At 37.7% G+C, this 24,327-nt stretch overlaps 1 protein-coding gene across 1 annotated transcript in view; it reads left to right on the forward strand.

The window, feature by feature from the left end:
* The window catches only part of LOC122801177 (calsyntenin-2-like), an 843,582-nt gene that overhangs the window by 553,613 nt on the left and 265,642 nt on the right, over window positions 1–24,327 (forward strand). Inside the window, exons 6-7 of the mRNA XM_044070740.1 lie at window positions 8,935–9,105; window positions 12,055–12,200. Of these exons, the coding sequence (XP_043926675.1) occupies window positions 8,935–9,105; window positions 12,055–12,200 (317 nt within the window). The remainder of the gene's footprint in view (window positions 1–8,934; window positions 9,106–12,054; window positions 12,201–24,327) is intronic.

Consider the following 24,327-nt stretch of genomic DNA (forward strand, 5'->3'; position numbering starts at 1 on the left):
AGTTTTAGTCCATGACTTTGTTACCAGCTATTTGTTACAGACAAGTCTCTTGGAAGATCTCGGTGGCCTCTGTGGAGTGTTTTATGACATCAAGTTTGCAATAAACTATAGATTTGGTCAGCCATACACCATGCACATACATTAGCTTTGACCTCTGAGAAGTAAATGCCAAACAAAAGTGGCCCATGGACTGAACCTAGGCTACACCTTTAGTGACAGGACTTTTCAAGGAGGTAGAGTCTCCTACCCTAACTTCCTGGGATTTATTTGTGAGCCAATTTGCTATCCAATGAGGTAAACAGGGACTGACATTTAGCTATTAGAGCTTATCAGGATACCTGAGTATGGGATGGTTTGAATGCCTTTGTAAGATCTAGATACATGATGTGAAATGTTTGACCTTATCCATTGCTTCAGCATTTTTTTTGAAGTTGATCAGGTTAAGTAGGCAGGACTTGTCTTTGATGACTCCAAACTGGATTGGGTCAAGAGTCTGAATGTTACCTTTAGCTTTGATTATTAATTCTGTAATGATCTTTTACATAGTTTAACAGATGATAATGGTCAGGCGTATGGGTCTGTAATTACCTGGGTCTGTTGAAGCACCAACTTTGTGCAAGAGAATGACTTTTGCTTTCCTTCATTCATCCAGCATGAAGCTTGTTTTGAGTCTAACACTGAATAGCTTCTTTACTGGTTTAGACAAGTCATGTTTCAAGCTGAAAAGTGGGTGGATTTGTATGGTATCTGGTCTCACAGATGTAGTATTCTTGGCCTTAGATAACAGCTTGAGAACTTGTTCTTGGGAAATTTGAAGTGTGATCTAGATGTGGGTATGTGATCTGGCAATATTGGAAGGAAGGTGGGGTGAAGTTTGAGCTAAATTTGTCCACTAGTAGATTAGTTATGTTCTCTGGGTCTGAGTATGTGATATAATTTAATATTAGCTCTGCACTGTGTTGGACATTGTTTCTGAGATTTCTAACATAATTAAAGAAGGACTTGTAGTTATCCCTCACCTGAGTGGCTGTTTTTATTTCACAACTATCTTGTTTTAATATTGTTATATGTGTATTATTCTGCACGTCATATATGTATTAATATTTCTGTTAATCTGTGTATTTTCAGTATATTGTAGTGTGATGCCACTTTAAACCTATGTATATGTATTTTTTTTATTTGTGGGACTTTTCTCCCTGGGCCTTCACTGAAAATGGATAAAATTATCCAGTTGGACTTTCCCAGTAAATAAACGTCAGTCCATCAGTCAATCAAACAATCAATCAATCAATAAAGAAATACATTTGGTTGAGTTGATTGGGGTCCATTTAGTTTAACAAAAGCATATTTGAGAATTTGAGAGTTAAATTTATCTTTGTGTGCATTAAGATTTTTTTTTTTCATTTTTTAGAGTTTGTTTATATAAGGGTTCCACCATGGGGGTTTATCTTTGAATTTTGCATTGTTTGTATTTCCAGGGGGAGCAGATGTTTCTTTGCAACAATTTACATATGCATAGAATTTGGTACTGAGTGATTCTGTATAAGCAGTTAGATTAATGTGGTTGAAGGGGCTTTTCATCACTCAGTTTTAGTAGATTAGCCTTTGCATAATTAAGCAATAACCGATGTCTGGGTGTGAGTAATGCTAGATTTACTCATGGTTGGTGTGGTTTGGTCACAAGGGCAAAGCCCGTGTGGCCAAACAAAGACAACTGTGGGTAAACCTAGCATTACCCACACCTAGATGTGGGTTATTGTTATTATGCAATGACATTATTTAAGAAAAAAAAAACTTACTTTTCTTAAATAATGCCTTTGTATAATACATGCATGGTGTCCTTCCATGGTTTTCCGCTATCCTGGGGCTTTTCCTGATGTACTGCACATGCTAAATGAGTTTAATATAGCGAGTTATCTTTAAACAAAGCAACGGAGAAAGGAAGATCTCCGTTCCCTTTTTTAAAGCTATCTCACTATGTTAAACGAGTTTGACATAGCAAGATATCTTTTAAAAAAACAATGGAGAAAGGAAGATCTCCATTGCTTTTTGTTTTTAAGATATCTTGCTATGTTAAACATATAACATAGCGAGACTACAGCAATGGAGATCTTCCATTCTCCATTGCTACCTAACAGAAACAAAAAAAATCAAGACTTATACTAATGGAAAAAGTCCGGGCGACCAGACCTTTTTCCATTAGTATAAGTCGGATTTACAATGGGCACACTGGTTGGGCTGGCCAATCAGTGTGCACGTTTTGGAATACTAATTGGCAGTCATTGTATAATCTCTAATTACTGATGTGTTGGAAGATGCTTCAGGCTTTAGTCTTATGGTGAATGTAGTTACTTGATTTGACCTGGGAGGAAATTACAACTGAAGGTGAGCAAAGCTGTGTCTGTATTGGTAGGAACCAAGTCCAAGATTTTATCACCCCTAGCTGAGGTGCAGACTAACTTGTCCAGGGAGTTTGCATTGATGTAGTCCAAAAATCTCTGAGCATACATTTCTAAGGATATGTAAATCTCCACTTTATGGAGAGGTAATTGAAGTCTTCAGAGAGAATGGTGTTTGGCTTAATATACAGAGATTCCATACTAGTTACTTAGGTGATATAGGGTCATGGGGGGGTCTATATTAGAACATCGAAGTTTCAAAACTTCGAATGTTCCGATATCAACCCCTATTCAGCAAAAGTTGAAAACATCAAACATACAGAACAGCAAATTTTTTCTTAGGGAAAAAATTTGCTGTTTCAAAACACATGCACGCAACACAAGCACACCAAACAAACAGCAATCCACACACATACACCTAAAATCTTACACCTAACCCTACACTAAACTATACACACACCACTAACTATCCACTTACCTTAACCCAAACCGTAACCCTAAGGTCTGTTACTGCTGCACACTCACCTCACCCGCCCCCTAACCCTAATTCACCTACCCTGCCCTAACCCTCACGTCCACACAATCGCACACTTACCTGACCCGCGCCCTAACCCTAACTCATCTAACCCACCCTAACCCTCACATCCACACAATCGCACACATACCTAACCTGCACCCTAACACTAACTCACCTAATCCGCTGTAACCCTCATGTCCGCACAATCACACACATACCTAACCCACACCATAACCCTAACTAACCTAACCCGCACTCAATCGCACACTTACCTGAACTTGACCCGTAACTTTCCACCACAGTGCTTAAAATACCGAAGCAACAGAAACGGACAACCAAATTCTTTCCCTAGGACAAAATTCGGTTTTCTGTTGCTTTAATATTTTCAGCTTTCACTGAATAGAGGTCAATATTAGAACATTCAAAGTTTTGAAACTTCAATGTTCTAATATAGACCCTCATGGGGACATGTGGAGGTCTTTCAGTTAGTTATGATATGGCAAGGGGTTCTATTAGTAATGGATATAGAGGAGTTCCAGGTTGCTATCTTGTCTAAGCAATCTGGAGATGAAGTAGTGGTGGTGCTGCGGTAGCGTTGTCACCTCACAGTAAGCCGCTGTCCGGTTCGACTCTCAGCTAGAGCGTCTTCTGCGTGGAGATATGCATGAATGGGCGTACCTTCATTGAAGGTTGGGTGTCAGGGCTGGTAACTCGACACGTAAAAATCAATTACCAATCATTAGCAGACCAGAGTTCCACTGTGGCGACCCCTACCCGGGAAAAGCCGAAAGACACAAACAAATGAAGGCATTTCAGCCTTTAGTGCCTTTGTCTAATGTGCTGGGCCTGAAAGTGCAATAGATATTGAGAACTGAAACCTTGCACTGATGGAGTGCTTTCAATGGCCTTAAACCAGATCTCTATGATGGTGCATACACTGATGTTTTCCCAGGTAAGGAGTGCTTGTAGTGAGCGAAGTTTCTGTTAAGGCTCCTAGCATTGAGCAGCAATACCTTAATGGTAGAGTGAGTCTATTTAGTTATATTGGAATATTTAGAAAACTGGCATTACCTAAAATATCACTATGGAGGAGAACAAGGATTCAGTCAATATTTGAAAGTGTTGGGTGAGAGGCACAGGTTATCCCTGGCAAAGCAGTTGTGACTCTCTCTTCCAAAGTTGATATATATTGTACTCCCTTTAATGACTCTAGAAGCTAAGGCAGTTGTTGAAATCAATGATCAATAATCAGTGAGCCTCTTGCAAGAGGGAAATCTCCCCTACAGAAGGGAAAGTGAACATTCTTTGTGGTCATCCTGTTGCTTGTCCCTTCCCTTGTGCTACCCAAGTGTGCACAAGGATGTTTCATCAAAAAGCAGAAAAGCCATGAAATATCCAAGATGGTTGCCTGAATGATTGCCCTGCTGATAAACCTTTTTCCTCATGATGAATATGAAATGGGCTAATTGACCAGGAAGGGCTGGATGATCAGCAGACATTAAGTGCAAAGTATGTCAAAAAAGATAAATTTTTGTGCACCCTGTTTTCATGTGACAAAAATGGATAGAGGGTAAGTTCTATTTAGGCTCAAATTTATCTTTAATAACATTCAAGTCTAACTGGTGTTTAGTACAATTAGATGTATTAAATACCTTAATTGCATTATCGCCAGTGACGTGAAGAAAAGCTGAAGCTTAGACCTCTTGACTGTATTCAGTTTCTCCACAAACCAGTGCTGTCAAGGGTGTAGCTAGGCATACTCAGTGTACTCAAGTGAGTAAATTTTTTTCTGAGCATCTCTTAGAAACTTTAACAATCAAAGATCACAAAATGATTAAAACTGTCTAATCGAATATTTATAGTATAGAGGTATACAAAGAATGATTGTTTTGAAGGAATGCACCTCTAAAAATAGCTTTTTAGGAGTACAAACAATAACTGTTGGAAACAACATGTCTCCTTCCTATCTGTCTTGCATTTTCAGGGTTGAGTGCATTTTTAAAATGATAGATGAGTGGTGGGAGCAGCAACATTAAGTCTGAGTACAAAATGTAGACCTCTGGCTACACCTCTGAGTGCAGTACAGACTAAACTATGCCCATTGCTTCCAGCTTTCTGCTAGGTTGCTCTGAAGCACCATTGAAGATGGTGTAGTATGTGTGGTAAAATGGAAACCTTGATGAATATTGGAGCAGCTGTAGATGAAAGGAAATTGTGGGCAGTACAAAAAGCATGGTGGTTGTTTTATGTATAACGACTTATGTTGGAACTTGTGAATTGGTTGTGGCACTTTCATTAGAATTCTTGGTTGTTTCTTTTTCTTTTATTTACATGTACTTCTGCTTCATTCTTTAATTTGATTTATTTTCAGTCATGCTAGCTCAAAAATAACCTTTTTCCTGCTTGCTGTATTTGATTCTAAACTCATAGTGATGTTCCATTATTTGCTGGCTTAATGGTACCACAATGCTTGTTTTATTAAATAATATTTTTTCAGGTTTTCTTTTTATGCTCATTTTCTAAGGAACACTTACAATAGCAAAATTTCTTCTGGAGATATAGTGGATCTATTTTAAGGCAACTATTACTCCAATTTAAAACCCAGATCTTCTAAAGTCAGAGACAACGCAAACAATGGTGATATCCACGTAACTAAAGACTACAAACTGCTCAAAATTGCAGAAAAACTGAAGCTGCACTGACTTTGTGTCACTGTGTACTGCTGTTTCTGTATGAATTGTCTTTGTACACACCACAGAACTAGTCAAATAAATACAGACACGTAAGCTGCGGTTAGTTATAATATTCTGTAAAGCAATGGGATTTGGCAGCAACTGCCTATATAAGATAGAATTCAGTGATATCGTGTATGCACCACACCCTGATGGGATTTATAAAGATGCTCAGCGTTATACATTATAGTTTAAAGTGCGTTTTTCTGCAAAGCCATTATAGGTATCAGTAGCTTCATATGTTCAAGGTTTAAAAATAAATAAATAAAAGGGTTACATCTTAGACCAGCTCAGCATTCTTTTTCCCTCATTCAATTTTATAATATAAAAGTTGACAGTTCTCATTTAAGCCACCTGCTTTTGCAAACATAAAGAGTAAATCACTTTTTTTGGAGACTGTAATGTCTGTCAGATGAATTTTAAAGCTGTAGGACTTAAAGCGCAGTTTACTACTTTGACAGAATTTCTTTTCAGAATCTGCTTATCCTTTAAGCCTAAGCTGGTCTTTCATATATATCTTCAGACCAGTCTATGTGACTGTCAGTGTTCTTTCCATAGTAATAAAAGAAAAGTGAAAAATGATGCATTCTATATATACTCAGATAACTTGTGTGAATACAAGTAAGCTCAACTGAAAATAATAGTCATTCCTTGATATGATACATGGCAAGCAGTGACTTTCAGCAACTAAACTGATGTTGCCTGTCTAGCTGATTACATTGTATTTTCTTACTGTAACTGTTACAGTTGGAGAGTATTTAAGCAGCTGTCAGTGCTCTTCATTTTACATTAAAAAAGGCTTCTGCCCCAGATGCATGTGAAGCAGATCACCTGGACTTCCATCCACAAGACATTTTAAAAAAAAATCACGTTACGTATATGGTTTGGATTCAGGACTGATTATGGCATGACAGTGCTGCAGAATATTCTTTTTACATGTTCTAGTTAGATGCATCGGCAATCATACTCATTGTAAGATTTTTTTTAACGACTGCAGTCATTTTCACTGAAAAAAAGCACCGAGTCCTCACTGACTGAGAACCACCAGCCCTTCTGCTAACAAGTTGCCCTTTATTTCCCACCAGGAAAACATTCCCCCATAGGCTGAAAGCTGACAGTAGAAAACTGCCCACTAGACAGCGACCATATTTTTTCTGGCAGTAGTCTAAGCCCCATTCTTCCAAGTAACTGATGTGCCATCACTTAACCAAGGATCTGCAACACCTTCCTCTCCATTGTATCATAATCAGTCCTAAACATATTCCCTGGAAGACTACTGCATATTGTGGTCTGGTCGAGCCAAGTGCGCATCCATGTGCCTTACATATACTAAGTCTGACATGACATTTCTTGGAATATTCCCTTTTCTCCAAGGTATGGTGATCTTGGAAATGGTATATATAAGTTGGGAGGGTGGGTGTGCCTCCCATATGAAGATACATGGGGCTTGCCCCTCCAAAAAAACAAGTTTAAAGGCAAAAACGGATTTTCAACATTTGGTCTTTTTTTTTTTTTTTTTTTTTTTTTTTTAGTCAAGAACAAAAAAACAAGCTTATTAACAGGTAAAGATGAAATGCTGCCTAATTGCATCTGTGATTTCTGCATGGAAAAATGTAAGCCAAATAGCTCGATGAACAAGAGTCAGAATCATGAAAGATATTGCCCTGGAGCATGTGATGTACAGATCTGTGAGATTTCTGTGACACAGGGCTCAGCAATTATTTTAGTTAAGACAGCTAAATGAAGTTATAGCTGCAAACAGATTTTTTTTTATTCTATTTTTTAACATGGTTATTTTTGGTTTCTCTATGCAGTGATTCATATCTCTCTACACATTTAACTGTATTACTTAACTCATTTTTTTCTTAAGTAATTTTATTTATTCACTTATAAAATGCTTGGGGCTGATCATCTATATACCTACACATCAACAGATGATTGTTTATTGCTAAATGGTGATAAGCAGCTGGCATACACCTCTGATAGGTCAGAATACACTGCTACACACTGTCACTTGTGCTGGTAATTATTTGTCTTACTATTAACAGTAAAACAGTAACTTGCATTTCCCCCAGTCATGTAAACTTGGGTGGCTGCAGTTTACTAGCTGGGCCAGGGCAGAAGGCTGTAGTGTTGCAGAATATTATCAAAGTACAGTTACTGTTGGCAAGTAAGTAGTTGAAGGCACTGAAACCTAGAAAGAATGATGAAAAAGGGATCTGGGGAGTTAAGACAAAGTCTCTTCTCAGTAGAGTTTTCAATGTGAAGTGTATTGATAGGTGAAGATGCTGTATGCCCATACCCAGTGTAACAGTTTCTATTTCCTGCATGCTGCTGAGGCCAGGCTACACATAGTGAGTGGTTTGGTGATTCATATTTGTGTGCTATTGTTATACTTTAATTAGTTTAGTATCACTAGTGTGGCTTTAGAGACCACATCCCTGGTAGCCATCATATTTCAGATTTACTTTGTGTATGGCAGTGGAATGGATCCATGGCTACAATATTTCACAGTGCTGTCACTCAGACAAATATCTGTTTGTTATCTTGTGATGGCTGGTGTTTGCATTCATCATAAACTGCTTGCATTTTTTTAGAGAACACATTTTACTTTCATTGTAACAATTACTTATTTGAGGATCATGTTTGTTTTTGTGCACTGTGATTTCAGTGGCATTTTCACAGATTCAGGCAGTCAGTACAACTGAACAATTAGCACTATGCTATGAGATGTTAATGAGTTTGAACCTGTAGTTCAGTGTTTCATTCCCTCAGCCGCCATTTTGTCCACTGTGCGACTCTGAGTTAATCACTTAACATCAGTACTGCTGGATTGCCAAAGGAAATGGACACTTGTGTCCAGTGGACTTTCCTGGCTCATTAATTAACACTACTTATTAATTATGAGAACCAGTCTGAGTAGCCAGACTGATATACAGTGCAAACACTGATAATTTATGGGAATTTGTTGAGTTATTTGTCAGTTAAAGGTACAAAAATTAGATTGTGAGTCACTCAAAAATCTCACTGTTGATAGGAAAACTGTCCATTAAACAAAAATCTCTGATCTTGATGAAGATGGCTAGATGGTGATAATTTTGACCTGACAAAATTAGTAAATCATGAAATCTAACACTGCAGTAAAATAACTATAAAATGCTAAAATGCTCCAGTAAGTAATCTGCTAATAAATATTAAAATGCTCCACTTCTTTTTCAAGTAATCTCTGAGTAGCAAACTTAAAAGTGTTCATGAAACTTGTAATTTCTTTTTTTTCTATTTACAGCATATAAACCAATGATTTCTGAAGAAATCCTTCATAATTTGGATTTTTGTGATATTTTGGTGATTGGTGAGGAGCTAATTGCAGAACAAGAGTCTTTAGAACTAGACCGCAATGAGCTACACGGGAAGCATCTTGATGCAACTAACTCAACAGCAGGAATGTCTGTATATGGTAAGGTATAGAAAGAAAAGGAGTGGCCTCTAGTCACACTAGAATTTGTGAGCACACTACACATTTTTGACACAGAAATTAATGGTTTCTAATTTAGCTTAATAGCTAAACAATTTTTAATCCTCTCTGATTATTTTCTGACATATGCCGTACCATTATGCATGTTCGACCTTCTTAATAAAAATGTGTATTAGATATTTTTTTATCAGCTTGGGAAGGAACAAGACAAAAGTATTCATTAAAAGAAGACATAACTTGCCTACATTTAGAAACCAGTGAAACTTCTTAGGAATTAAGGAGAAAAATGTATTTTCTGTAAATATAACAAAACCTTACAAAATATTTGATTTTATATGATTCAGTTTTCTATGGAGGCACAGTTTAGCCAAATATATGTGTGTGTGTGTGTGTGTGTGTGTGTGTGTGTGTGTGTGTGTGTGTGTGTGTGTGTGTGTGTGTGTGTGTGTGTGTGTGTGTGTGTGTGTTTCTCTATGTATCAATCTATTTATGTGACATCCCCACTCTGGGCCAGTAATCAAGGAGCCTGAATCCTCACCACTGACACTGGAGAAGGACATTCACTTGGAACAAAATTGGATACACTCAGTATTTCCAGGTGCAGCTCTCTACATCACCCACAGTTTCCCCTAAGAGCACACAGGGAATACACTCAGTCCGGGGGCTGGTTCCTCTCTGTTTCTCCATATCCCCAATAAGACACTTCACTGGCACAGCTGTAGAGGTGAGTCCTCAGCCGAGTGCCCATGCCAAGTCCTCCACCACTCTCTCTGTGAAACCATTGCTTCATGTCCCTGCTCCAAGTAGCTGATACACCCACTCTTTAATTTTTGATTTGTACACACACACACACCTAGGAAAGGCTGGCATAGATTTACTAGCTATGCCCCTTCTGCCCAGGCTATAAGTAGTTACTGCCACCTGACACTCCAAAGCCAGCTACTCTAAGGCTATTACAAGGGTTCCCGATTATACTGAGTGAAATTAATATTAATACAAATGATACGGTTTGGCCAAGGCTTTCAGGAGTGGTCACAATGTGTCAATAAATAGATATAGTACTTTCAACAGTTAATATATTTTCTAAAAGACCAGCCACAATAAAAGTTTGAATATATTTAATAATAAATAATAAAAAAAACATGAGCATATGGACTATCTATTTACAATAAACACAAGAGTTTCAGTCACAGGAAATATTAAAAATAACACAGATTAATAGATTCACACAGATACAGAAAAACATTACTAAACGAATCTCACTATATTTTCCTGACTGATCTAAAGAATTACTATTCCCTGGTTCACTTAATAGTGCAAGGCAAGATGAAGTAGGTGAGGGGTCCTTCTTTGTCAGGTTCCAAAAGCAGAGTGCTCTGAGACTTCAGTCTCTCCTAGTATTAAAATATCATTTTAGTGATAGATTACTGAATGACATCACATACATCTGGTCATCTGACTTCTGGTTCCCATTCTACTCCCCCTTGGCTAGAAGCTTCCAGGATTTCACACAAATGTGTTATAATACATATCTCAAGCTTTGCTAAAGTTTATTGCAACATCTAGATGCTGTAAACTTCTGCTTTTCCTACAGAGACTAAGAAAACATGCTTCTTACAGACATTGCATCTCTGGCTTCATTCAAAACTGTGGGATAATATCTTTATGGCCTAAGCCTAGTAATTTAATTTCAGAATATTTTTCAAAGTCAGGTTGATTGAGATTAACCTCTTCTCTTCCAGTACCCTCTGTTAAAACATATACACTTAATCAGTTACAATACATTTAGGTACATTTTTTAACACAAGCATTTTACAAATACATTTTCAACACATCACCTGTATAAATCAGTTTGATATACAAATGACATATAATTATTTACAAAATTCCAGTTATCTGTGCTGGCATATGTTACACATGCACTGCCCTACTTCTGCTGCCATAGCTGGCAATACCTCGCATTGTCACAGTACATATGTACACGGTTTCACTTCATATTGCTGAAATGCTGAAATATCGAATTTCAGCATTTCGACAGTATAAAGCCGAAACCATTACAACACCAACACTTCACAATCACGAATCCACAACATCGAACACACAGCATACAGCTCACAACACACAAAACAAAACACCCACAACACAAAACACAACAAAACACCACACAGACACACCAACACTATAAAAATGCAGGGGGGCAAGTCCCCCTGAACCCCCCACACCCCCCTACTTATATATACTAACTCCAAGATCACACATACAGTAAAAAAAAAAAAAATCACACACAGCCAACACACACACTCATACCTCCCCTGCCTTACCCTAACCCACTCGTACAAGTTACAAAAACACTCATACACACTCACTCACCTGAAACTGCACACACCATCCCAGCCAGACACTTCCATGATATAACGTAAATGCGTAAGTGTAAGTTCGACATAGTCCTATTCGCGCTTATGCACTTTACTTATTTTGAGGTTTCGGCTTCATGGACACGAATAGCTGAAATTCGATGTTTCAGCAGTTCGTGATTATGAAGTGAAACCATGTACACATATATATCTGTGCGTGTCTGTACAAAATTATATTGTCAGATGCAAAGTGTGTTTATAGGCACATATAAGAGTTTAACTCTATGCACGTATAAGAGTTTATGTATAAGAATTTAACAGGCAAGTATGATTCTGTGTTATTAATTGCTTTCAAATACTGGAGCATCAAGAAACATACATATTTTTCTTTTAACTTCTCTAACTTCATAAAATGCTGTTTAATTACTGAGTGATCTTTTTTCATGAGAAAAATTAAGGCTTAGTTGCTTGCTAGATAACTATAGCTAGTAACATAATTAACAAAGTAAATGGAGCAGACTTTGTTTTGTGAACACTTTGAACACTTTTAACCTGATGTTTCTTTGTTTGGTACTAGGTGTAGATACAATAACAAACTATGAACAGGTTATTCGTCAGATACGGTATCGCAACTGGCATACTCCGTCACTCTCTGGTAGAAAATTTAGAGTTACATGCTCAGAGCTGAATGGACGTTACACAAGTAATGAGTTTAACTTGGAGGTAAGCACAGACACTGGCTAGAAGCTGCAGCAACATAATCAGTGTTTTTGACACAGACTGATAAAAACTGATAACATTTCTAATTTCTAATATTTTTTTCTGTACAGATATGTAATGAGAGCACATTTGGTTCTCTAAGTATTATAGAACAGTTTGTATTTCCATCCTTTCATCTTTAATTCAAAATATTTATTTTATTTTTGCCCTTTATAGTCTGATAAGACCAGATGAGAGAAAAAAAAATTGAGGAGATTTTGAAGTTCTGGAATAGTTTTATAACTTAATTAATGAAGAAGGGGTTGTACAACCCAAATCTAAATCTTATATTCAACCGTTTATAAGATTAGCTGATTGTGGTATGTTAGGCTTAGAGCATGTCAACTCAGCTTAGTTCAGGTTTAGTATTCAGAACCCAGTTTTCTGCATAGCCCATGTGTTGAAATCGTTAGTCTTGATTCTGACAGTAGTTGAGCTAAGATGATACTTGTTTGTAAAGAAATCAGCTGTGAATGTGTTACATTGCTTCTGCTTCTAGCTGTTTTCGAATGTCAGCATACTGAGTGTTTGCCCTTAACCTTAATAATAACAGAACTCCTGTTAAGTCTAATACACCAGGGAATGAAACAACTTCGCTCTCACCTTCAAAAGAAGCATATTTTGGTAAGCACCTTGTACAGTGTGTTAGGCTAATTATCTGTGAATTCGTTTACAAAAAGTGTTTGCAGAGCTGTTATCAAAACATAAATAGCCCTGCTAATGAGGCATAACAGCATTGTAATGCAGAGATGCACCTTGACAGAAATATTATACGTCTGCGCATATCGCTGTTCCCAAGATGTTGGAAAATTCACTGTACCATGATAATAGAGACATTGAGATGGTTACTCCTAATGAGATGTCACTGGCAAATTATTCTTAGTATGTTCAATCCATCAAAACACAAACTACAAACTTAAATTACCTTGTAAGTTTTAATAGTGCCCTGTGCTATGCCAGCATTTTTTATAGCAATAGAATACTATTCAGTATTACAGAAAATGCAAGTCTTTCTATGTCGGGCAACTTCATATATACCACTTATTTACTGAAATTCCTTTGAAGCAAACACAACAGTTTCCAAGTATTGCATTGCAAAGGATTTTTTTCCCTTGCAAATCATTTTTCTTTTTCTTAGGTAATGTTACATAAGAACAGATACTTCAAATAATTAACAAATGTAACCTTTAAACTATATTTACTTGTTAAATTCCTGTCTGTGTTTTCCTCTTTTGACACTTGTTAGTCAAAACTGAAGCAAGAGCAACAGTGTCAGCACACTTCCTTCATTCGGTACACCTAAAAGGTTCTACTGCTCAAGTCAAACTCCATTTAAGCAATTCCACTGTCAGATACAACATTGTCAGCACACTACCCTCATTCAGTACACCTAAAAGGTTCTACTGCTCAAATCAAACTCCATTTAAACTGTTCCACTGTCAGATACAACAGTTTCCAGCACACTACCTTCATTCAGTACACCTAAAATGGTCTACTGCTCAAGTCAAACTCCATTTAAACAGTTACACTGTCAAATACAACAGTGTCAGCACACTACCTTCATTCAGTACACCTAAAAGGTTCTACTGCTCAAGTCAAACTCCATTTAAACAGTTCCACTGTTAGATACAACAGTGTCAGCACACTTCCTTCATTCAGTACACCTAAAAGGTTCTACTGCCCAAGTCAAACTCCATTTAAACCGTTCCACTGTCAGATACAACAGTTTCAGCACACTACCTTCATTCAGTACACCTAAAATGGTCTACTGCTCAAGTCAAACTCCATTTAAACAGTTACACTGTCAAATACAACAGTGGCAGCACACTACCTTCATTCAGTACACCTAAAAGGTTCTACTGCTCAAGTCAAACTCCATTTAAACAGTTCCACTGTCAGATACAACAGTGTCAGCACACTACCTTCATTCAGTACACCTAAAAGGTTCTACTGCTCAAGTCAAACTTCATTTAAACCGTTCCACTGTCAGATACAACAGTGTCAGCACACTACCTTCATATTCAGTACACCTAAAAGGTTCTACTGCTCAGGTCAAACTCCATTTAAACCGTCCCACTGTCAGATACAAATGTGTAAGCACACTACCTTCATTCAGTACACCTAAAAGGTTCTACTGCTCAGGTCAAACTCCATTTAAACCGTTCCACTGTCAGATACAAATGTGTAAGCACACTACCTTCATTCAGTACATGTAAAAGGTTTTACTGCTCAAGTCAAACTCCATTTAAACTGTTCCACTCTCAGATACAAATGTGTAAGCACAATACCAACAAGGATATGACTAAAGCCTTTAGCCACCATTACAGTAGCTGCTGTTTCTTTTCTAACTTCAGGTAGACCCATATGAAGGCAGAAATGTGCCCTCTTTTTCACAGTTAGGTGTAAAACACCACTGAATCAGTTTACGCAAATCTCCTGCTTCAGAGTGTTCTGAAAACAATTCACTCCAGGACTGTGGCCATAGCAGCCTTGAAAAGCAGCATTCAACTTATCTTACCATGACCTTGGTCTGCCATTTAGAGCAGAGAATTAACAAGATGCTTCTGGTAGTGCAGTGTTTGATTCCACCAACCTTTATTTTCCTACTGTGTGACTAAGAGCAAGTCACTTAACAAGAGAATTCTCCTAGGCTGAATCTGAGAAAGGTTCATGTGTTATCCCTAGTTAGCAAGTAAAGAACAGATGTGTGACTGAAACGTTTGTACCCCTGATTTAGAAAGCAAGAGCTTCTGCTCCATCCATAACAGAGGGCAGTTAGTGACCTGAGTAAATATCACCCCACAGTATTTATGAGTCCCATTAGCCAAAATCCTAAAGGACACCAGTCATAAACAGCTAGGCAGTTACTCAATTTGTCATACTACACTGTCATTAAAAATTACATGAATCAAACTTTAACACACATGTGCTCTTCTGACTTCAAAAAACCTTTAACAACTTGCATTACAGCTTACATCTTCAAAATTGCTCCAGGGGTAGTGGTGGGGGTTGCAACTCATCTGGTCTATGGTTTTACAGCTATCTAATGTACAAGACACAACAAATTAAATGGAGTTGTTGTTGTGTCTTTCGGCTTATCCCGGTTAGGGGTCGCCACAGCGGAACTCCGGTCCGCTAATGTTTGGTAGTGGATTTTTACGTGCTGAGTTACCAGCCTTGATGCACAACCTTCAACGAAGGCATGTCCATTCACGCATGCCTCCACACAGAAGATGCTCTAGCTGAGAATCGAATGGGACAACGTCTTGCTGTGAGGCGACAACTCTACAGCAGCACCACTACCGCGGACAACAAATTAAATGGAGTAAGAATTTCAAAATCTTGCTTAAGAATTTTAAAATCTTGCTTAGTTTATACAGAAGATCTACAAGGACTGGTACTTTGCCCTTATCCTTTCACAATCCTGATGAATGAATATAAAATATTGATTGGAGCCTGCTAGCACCAATATGCTGATTACTGTAGTGTATTAGCTCAATATCTAACATCACCGACTTCACTGGAGTACTGACAGTCTTTCAGTCATCTGCAATCCTAGCTCTCACAGCAGGCCTTGTACTCAGAAAAAGCAATGCAAATACAGTGCAATACAGTTACCTCACATGAATGAGAAATGATGTACAACTCAAGCTTTAGTACCAATGCTTTTCATGGAAATCCTATACATATAGCTACAGAATACAAGAGATGTGGAGTTCTTCATCAGCAGCAAAAATCACCTTTGCTGCCACTGAAGTTGGCCATATGACTGGACAAGTATACAGGTTAAGTACTGACATCATCTTTAACAGTAGACTAATAGTCACAACAGTGCTAATTCACAGACTATTGGATGGCTCTGTCTTTCATACAAGCATATCTGCCTACTTCTGGAACAAACAACAAAACCAAAAACCACCTCCAGAGGAAGTCTTAATAGGCAAAAATAGTAAAATGAAAAATAGTAAAATGAAAAAAAGGCTTCCACCACAATGAAAAGTTCACTGAGAAGTTCTGTTAAAATGTAGGCTTTAATAAAACAAAGAAATAAAAAGCACAAATTGTGCTATTCAGGTTGCAGGTCAAACAGGATAAGCGCTTTCAGTTAAAAAACCTTCTACAGATCCTAGTGTGTAGACCTGACTTACTGCTGTTAAAGATCCTTAATTGCTCAACCAATCACATTCAGCAATCAGATGCATGCCTTCCTTAAGCCTCCATTTCATTTCTTAATTAGGCTTCTCTATTTCAAAATAGGTTTAATAGGAACTACTCTGTTGAGCCCTGGAAATAAATTAGCTCTGAAGTTCATGATCCATTTGCTTTCTTCCTTTTCAGTTTTGTTGACAATGTCTCCTCCATAGAGGTTAGTAGTCACATTTGAGATAACCATAAAGCTAAATTTTCAGACACATGTCCATATAGGGCATTGGTTACCACTTTATTCTTGATGTCTAACAGATGGCAAAGTATCCGTTCCTTAAACTTTCTGTTGGTCTTTCCTACATAATAGACTTGGCACAAATTACAAGTGCCAATGTATATAACATTCTTGGTGTTGCAGTTAGCAAAACCAGAGTACTTATAACATTTGTTAGTTACCGGATGAACAAAACTGTTGGAACATTTAATGTGGCTGCAAGCTTTGCAAAAGCCACATTTCCAAGTTCCTAACCTATTTCTTCCTTCTGTACTCTGCTTGTTAGGTATTCCATCATAGCTGCACAATACATCCTTTAAGTTCTTCTTGTTTTTATAACCAAACTTAGGTGTTTCCCCTACAATTCTCTTAATTTTATTGTCAGCAGTTAAGACTGGCCAAAATTTCTTGATGGTTTCACGGACATCAAAGGAGTCAGTGCTGTAGGTCATCATGCATCTGAGACTGTTGCTGTTCCCACCTTTCTTCACATCAATCTGCTTCCGTTTCGAGTAGTACGGTTGCCCTTTGTTGTATCGAATGGACATTACTTTGCCTTTACTCATGACTAATTGTTTTTCATTATAGCCTCTTGAAGCAAAATTCTGTAATAGTTTGTCTTGTTCCTGCAGAAAATCATCATCGTCAGTACAGAGCTTGGATATCCTGGTCACTTGATTTTCAACAATATTCTGAAAAACATGTCTCGGGTGCATGCTATTGTGGTATAGCATATGGTTCCTCCAGTTTGGTTTCCTGAATATAGTGGTGCCGATTCCTTTGCTTTTATTCATTAAAATTCTCACGTCTAAGAACTCAATCTCATTTGCTGATGTTTTCACTTCGAATCTTAAAAAGCTAGTCGTATTTGTTAAATAGTTGACAGAATCATTTAGGCGTTGCATACTGCCCTTCCATAGGAATATAATATCATCCACAAACCTATTGTAAAAGATGATGCATTCTTTCCATTCATTTTTCGTATCCATTTCCCATTGCCTTTCCCATTCAGCTAGGACTATATTGGCATAGCTGTTTGCACAGGGGGTGCCCATGGCTACCCACCATTTCTGCCAATAGTAGCTCTCACCATAGAGGAACACATTGCTCTCCAGGACCAATTCCAGGAAGCTGCATACTAGGTTCACATCCATGTTTACTTCAAAATGAGAAGCAAAGTCCCTTACTGCTTCTATTCCTATATCGTTGGGTATGCAAGTGAATAAATTGTTGACGTCCATCGTCACCAAAATGAGGTTGTCTATGGAGCATTCTTGCTCCATTCTTTCATACAGTCTTTCCAGCAGCTGACCAGTGTCCCTCAAGACAGTATGTGCGAAAGGCAACAACTTCTTGAGTTCAGTTTCCACATAGATTGAAATGGGCTCAGTGACCCATCCTGTCCCCAAAACTATCGGTTTCAGAGGGGGGTCAACACTGTTCTTATGAATCTTAGGCAACCCTTTGATAACAGGTATAGTTGGATATACCATTTCAAGAAAGTCATATAGATTTTTATCAATTGCTCTAGTCATTAATTTGTCATACAGGACATTCTTTACTGAGGAAATCAATCTGTCTACTTGATACTTCTCGATTTTGTGGTATGTATCACTATGGCTTAACATATCCTGCATTTTCTGGGCATACTGTATTGAATTCATCACTATTAAGGCTCCTCCTTTGTCAGCTGGCCTGAAAATAACTTCTTTCATTGTTTGCAATTCTTTTAATGCCTGAAACTCATCCTGTGTTAAATTGTAATACTATTTACTTTTTCCTTTTGACCTCCATTCAAACACCTCATTCTCACATAACCATAAGAACATCTCCACAGTGGGATGATTGCTGGGGACAAAGGAACTTGTTTTTTTCAACACAGACGATGTACAGTTTGTACCAGTATTTTCATTGTCAAAAAGACACTTCAACGTAACGTTCCTACCAAAGCACCTTAAGTCTGTCACTAACTCACTCAGGTCAGGACGTATTGAGGGTATAAAGCTCAAGCCTCTTTGCAGAACACTCTTTTGGGTAGCTGTCAACCCATAATCGGATATATTAATTACCAACGAAATCAATTCATTTAAGCTCATTGAGGTTCCTAAGTTACCTTTCTCTTTTTCCTCTCTCTGCTTTCTGACCTGGATCTCCCGACATTTTTCTGTGTTAATAAAAAAGGGAGTTGCTGTAACAAAGGTGCATGGACAGATCCCTTCTTTGGTATCACGCTCGGAACTATTTCACTTGAAGGCTGAATGCTTCCTGTCGATGCAGTGTCTACATTCGCTGCATTATCATTTTCCATTAGCGATGTAATGACCTCGAGCATACCAGAGTCATTGTTAACTATACTACCATTAGTCCTATTGTTAGGAGTATTACGAGAGGCTAATTCAGGATGTTGCCCATTAGTGTGCATATTACTATGTACTTCAGCATGTACATTCACACTAGAAACAGTCCTGCATGTCACAGGTACATTACCCATGTTGTCAGAGCGTTCTTTTCTATCTGGTGCTCTCTTATCCCTCGGCCGCTCAAACAGGCGACCGTTAGTAAAATCAAAAAAATCTCTATTTAGTTTGTTAATTTTTTTATTTTTCAATTTGTTCTCATAGGTTTCCAATTTATCTTGCAGGGTTTCTAGCTTAAACAAGCAGCTATCAGGTAATCTCATAGTTTCCATTTGCTTTTGCTTACATTCAATAAGAGCAGAAACCTCATCTTCATGTGGCTTAAAGTAGTCTATTAGCAGCTGCATGTATCGGAAGCTTGTCTCTATGTTAATCTCCTGCCATTTGGCCAGGAGATCTGGGTAGGTGTTCCCATAGCTGGACATACAACTAATTCTTAATCCCCTCGGTATCACATTATGATGTAGACACACTTCCATGTGAAATTGCTGCCATTGCAGCCTCTTGAGCTTATAGGCTGCATTCTCAACTTCTCTAAAGATGTTATCAAATTCTTCATTACAGTCTGTAATCAGTTCCTGATTCGCACCAGTCTTTATATTGATATCAAATAAAAGATTGTGCATGCCTGCATTTAAAGTAGTATTAGTTTTCTGACCGTTTTCCATCACAAAATACAGTGTTGACACCAAAGCAGTAACAAATAACAACTTCTGGAACAACCAAGCTGACTATAACATTCCTCTGAAAAAACTGTAGTTCACAACATAATACTATTAAAGCTTAAAAACCTCTTGAATGTGATCCACACTACAAAGTCCTTTGCAAACATTTAGCATTCTTATAGGCTCACATGTGTATACTATGTTAAAGACCATTAGGGCCTTTATAAGCCTAGCCACACAACCCAGTTTTGTCCATTTGTATCTTTGTCATTTATATTAGGAGCGAGTATGGTAGGAAGTTACTAGAGGTTATATGGAGGGGGTATGTTATTTTGAACATAGTTTACTGTCTGTCTGTATTCATCAGAGTCATGGAGGCTAAACCCAGGGTGAATTTCTGATTTCTCATGCATTGGTCAAGGTTATGCTTAAATGGAGTTAGGGAGGGACTCTGCTTCACATGGATGTGAGTCTGTTCCAGAGAATAGATCCTCTGAGAGACACTGTCTGTCTCAACAACATGTCCTATTTATGTTGCAAGCAAAATGTAAATCCTTAGCTCTGGTAGTGCTGATGCATTTTGTGGATGTGCAAAAGATCCATCAGAGCTGGATCCAAGTATATCTTGTATACCATGCATAGAACACCTCTCAATAATCTGTAGAAGATGGAGTATATAGATAGGGCTTTGTAGCAATCTATGTAGGACAATATGTTTATGCCCTGGATTCTCTTGGTAATCAGCATTTGTGGGCATTCCAAATACTGCATGGGTCTGGTTAGGTACATGCCGAGGGGGGTATTATATTAAATTATGGGTCTAATGAGGGCCAAATAAAATGGCACTATGACTTTCTTGCAGCTAAATGCCATGCCCTTACTTGTAAGTTGGGTGACATAGAATGATTTTCTTACTACCTTGAACACATGTTGGTCAAAGGCCAGATTACTATCTACATATGTTCCTAGATTCCTGACTACTGGGTCAGCTCTTAGTCTTCTTGATGGCATAATTTATCTGGGTGGCCAGCTTCCTAAAAGGTACTATAATGCATTTTTTAGCATTGAGTTTTAAGCCATGACTTTAGCACCAGTCTTTCTCAGACACAAACCTCTGTACAAGATCATGTCATTATATTATTAAGGCTTGTTCAACAATAGAAACCTGGTCAGGAAAATGCCAACCAAAAATGGCCAGAGATTTGCACTCAACTGAAATGTATTTCACCCACTATGAGATCACTGTCTTTGGGATAAACCCATGCCCTGAGTTGCAGTCACCACAGGGAGTTTTCACCACAGAATTATTCTGCATTTTGAAGATGTTTGAAATGTTTTTCAAGTTCTTGGTATGAAACTCATGTGAATGAACCATGAGAACATCAAGCAGTCATTAAATGGAAATTGCCAAGCATTTAACATATCTAAGAAGGCTACATTCTTTATTTTATAGGCTAGGTGTCAGGATTATTAGCAAAGCCACAAGACCTACACTGAATTCCCTAATCTTACAGTATGAGAGATTTAATTTAGTAATCAAACAAGACCCTCACCCTGTTCCACTATGTTTTGTTCCCAGCTATTAGATTTGAAAGTACTGGTATTTTCCACAGGTTGTGGTATTAGCAGAAGTCTACACACATAAAAATACATCATGTACTTTCCATTTGTTTTATAAATGGAATGTCTCATTGATGACTTTCTACTTTTTTATGTTCTTTTTATCTTCCTGTCTGCCAAACATCAACCCGTTCTTAAAGAATGTGACCCCATTTCTTTTCTGGGGAAAATTGAGTCCCTTTAATAACCCTGTAGTGATAGCCAACAACACGGAAATATTCAGATAGGCACAGATGTTGGCTGCTTGTGCCTTCATCTTACTGCATTCACCTGCCAGTGAGGATCTGGGAATGCTCTTGTCCCATTGGCCTGAAGGTCTGGTTTCAACTCCTACACCAAGCTCTCTTGGATTTAAGTGAGGTCTGCAGTTGACCCCAGACTGGAGAACTATAATACATTCCAACTCCTCTTGACAGCAGAATTCATTGACATTTTGTTTGGATAGGCTAACACCACACCAGCACTTGACATATGCATACATATCACTATGGCAGCCTCAATGTCCCCCACCTCCACATGCATCATTCTGTGAGTGGACACCATAATCTCCAGCTTGCTGATGTCCAGCATACATATCCATTATGGTGTTGAGTACAAAGAATGTGCATTAACTAGGCATTAGTAACTCAGTGATAGGACCACCCTTCTCCCCGGATAGGTGAACTTGTTTTGGTTGATCACTCCAACCCTACCTGACTGCTTAAGGATTCAAATCACAACTCAAACTGGAGCCATCTTAATGTAGCCATGACCTCATGACCTTATCCATCTGTTTCATTCAACTAGGATAGTTCTGTGTTGTAATGTATTGCCTTTTCTTGCTTTAACAGTTTTTTTTAGTAGTGTTAAAAAGATTGTGATAACATTTGTTAGTCTTAAAGATTATTTTTTTCAGTTAATATTTTGGGGTAGAGTTTCTTTATCTACTAAATTGGATGGAATGTTGATTAATGCTTGGCACCATGGTGCAGTGGTGATAAATACTTGATAATGTAGATAACATTATGGTAAATAAAATCTTATCTACAAACGCACCAGAGCCATGTTCTTATCACATATTTAATCAATGTACATGGTTAGCATAACTAAATATATTTGTCTTTTCCTTTACATTTTGTTACACAGCTATTATTCTGTTTCTACACTTCTCAGGTAAAGCTTAGGGAATAGAAAAATATTTTTACATATCTGGTATCTGAACAGTGTTGGCTTTAAATGACTGCCATTATTTTAAGTTCTGTAAATTTATCTAAATCAGAACTGAGCTGCTAGTGTATATTTTCTCTTTGCTTATGGCAAATAGTTGGATAGTTGTCAGTCTGTTATTTCTAATTTCCCATTAACTTCTCAAATGGCTGGTCTTTGTTTAGCAAGAGCAAGATAACGCTTGAGACAAAAAGTCCTACATAGACTTTTAAAATTAAAATGTATAATTAATAAGAAATAAGAAAAAGTATGGTTTCTAAGCTTGGGGCAGCATGAAATGGCAGAGGAAGCTAGTCAAGAATGGTAAGAAAGAGAAAGAGAACACTTGAGACAAAAAAGGCCTGTATCATCTTCAACTTCTATGGCTTTGGAGACTGAGCAGGACCTTTCCTCATACTCTGATAAAGGAGATGTTTTCTGACAAAGTTGCCAGAATGAAGGAATTCTTCCAGTGGAAAGAGAAGGAGATACCACACACCCAAAAGGGGTATTGCAAATTCATTCAGGAGAATACTCCAAAAAACATTGGCCATTCCTCCTGTCATTAATGCTTCCAAAGATCCTTTCAGTTCTGCATGTACATCTCCAGACAGCCAGCCAGGCACCTGCACCAAAAAAAAAAAAAAAAAAAAAAAAAAAATATATATATATATATATATATATATATATATATATACACATCAAACTCATAAATTCCTTTTTCATAACCCAATTCTAAATTGTTAACTACGACTAGCAATCAGACGAATATGGCAGAGTTTTTGACTATTATGGGGAATATATATGTGTGTGTGTATAAATATATATATACGTGTGTCTGTGTGTGTGTGTGTGTGTGTGTGGGGGTCTACTTCACAACATTGAAATTTCATAGCATTGAGACCAAAACATATAAATCCCAAAACATTGAAAATGCAGAACATTGAAAGTGTACTTCATAACATTGAAAACTACAATGCATATGTAAGTAACATCCTCTGCACCTATAACAACATTTAACTAAACAATACACTTTCTGCTACATTTCTGCAGGGGGGCAAGCCCCCCTGGACCCCCCCAGTGGGGGATCTGCCCCCCCATAAATTTAATATACCAAATCCAAGATTGCACTACAGTGGAAAAAATGTAATTTCCTAACCTCACTCTATAACAATCACCATACACTGATGTTAGGAAATTAACTTTTTTCCACTGTACTGCGATCTTGGAGTTAGTATATTTAATTACATGGGGGGTACAGGGGAGCTTGCCCCCCCTGCAGAAACATAGAAAGTCTGTTAGTTAGGTGGTGTTGTAGGTGGAAGTGATATTATTTACTTGTGCAATGTAGTTTTCAATGTTATGAAGTGCACTTTCAATGTTGTGAGTTTTCAATGTTTTGGGTTTTCAGTGTTTTGAATTTTCTATGTTACGGTCTCAATGTTATGAAATTTAAATGTTATGAAGTAGACCGCTATACACACACACACACACTCACACAAACACACACACACACACACACACACACATACGTGCGTGTGTGTTCATAAGTAAGCATTTGGCTAGCTGCTCTTGCAGGCCATTTTAAATCTAGCCAATTTCCATTTCAAATGTGAGACTCAAACTCTGTACTTTGCGTCTGTGAGGTAAACACCTTAACCATTATACCAACCCCCAGTTTGTATCCTCTACCTTAGACTTTAGAATAATTATTTTCCAAGCTCATATGGCTAAATTTCTGCTTGCACCATTTGCAAAAGAGTCAGGTTGTTGCTGATTTACTC

This window comes from Protopterus annectens, chromosome 4.part1 (assembly GCF_019279795.1).
Source record: "Protopterus annectens isolate FY-2018-M chromosome 4.part1, PAN1.0, whole genome shotgun sequence".
Lineage (NCBI taxonomy): Eukaryota > Metazoa > Chordata > Ceratodontiformes > Protopteridae > Protopterus > Protopterus annectens.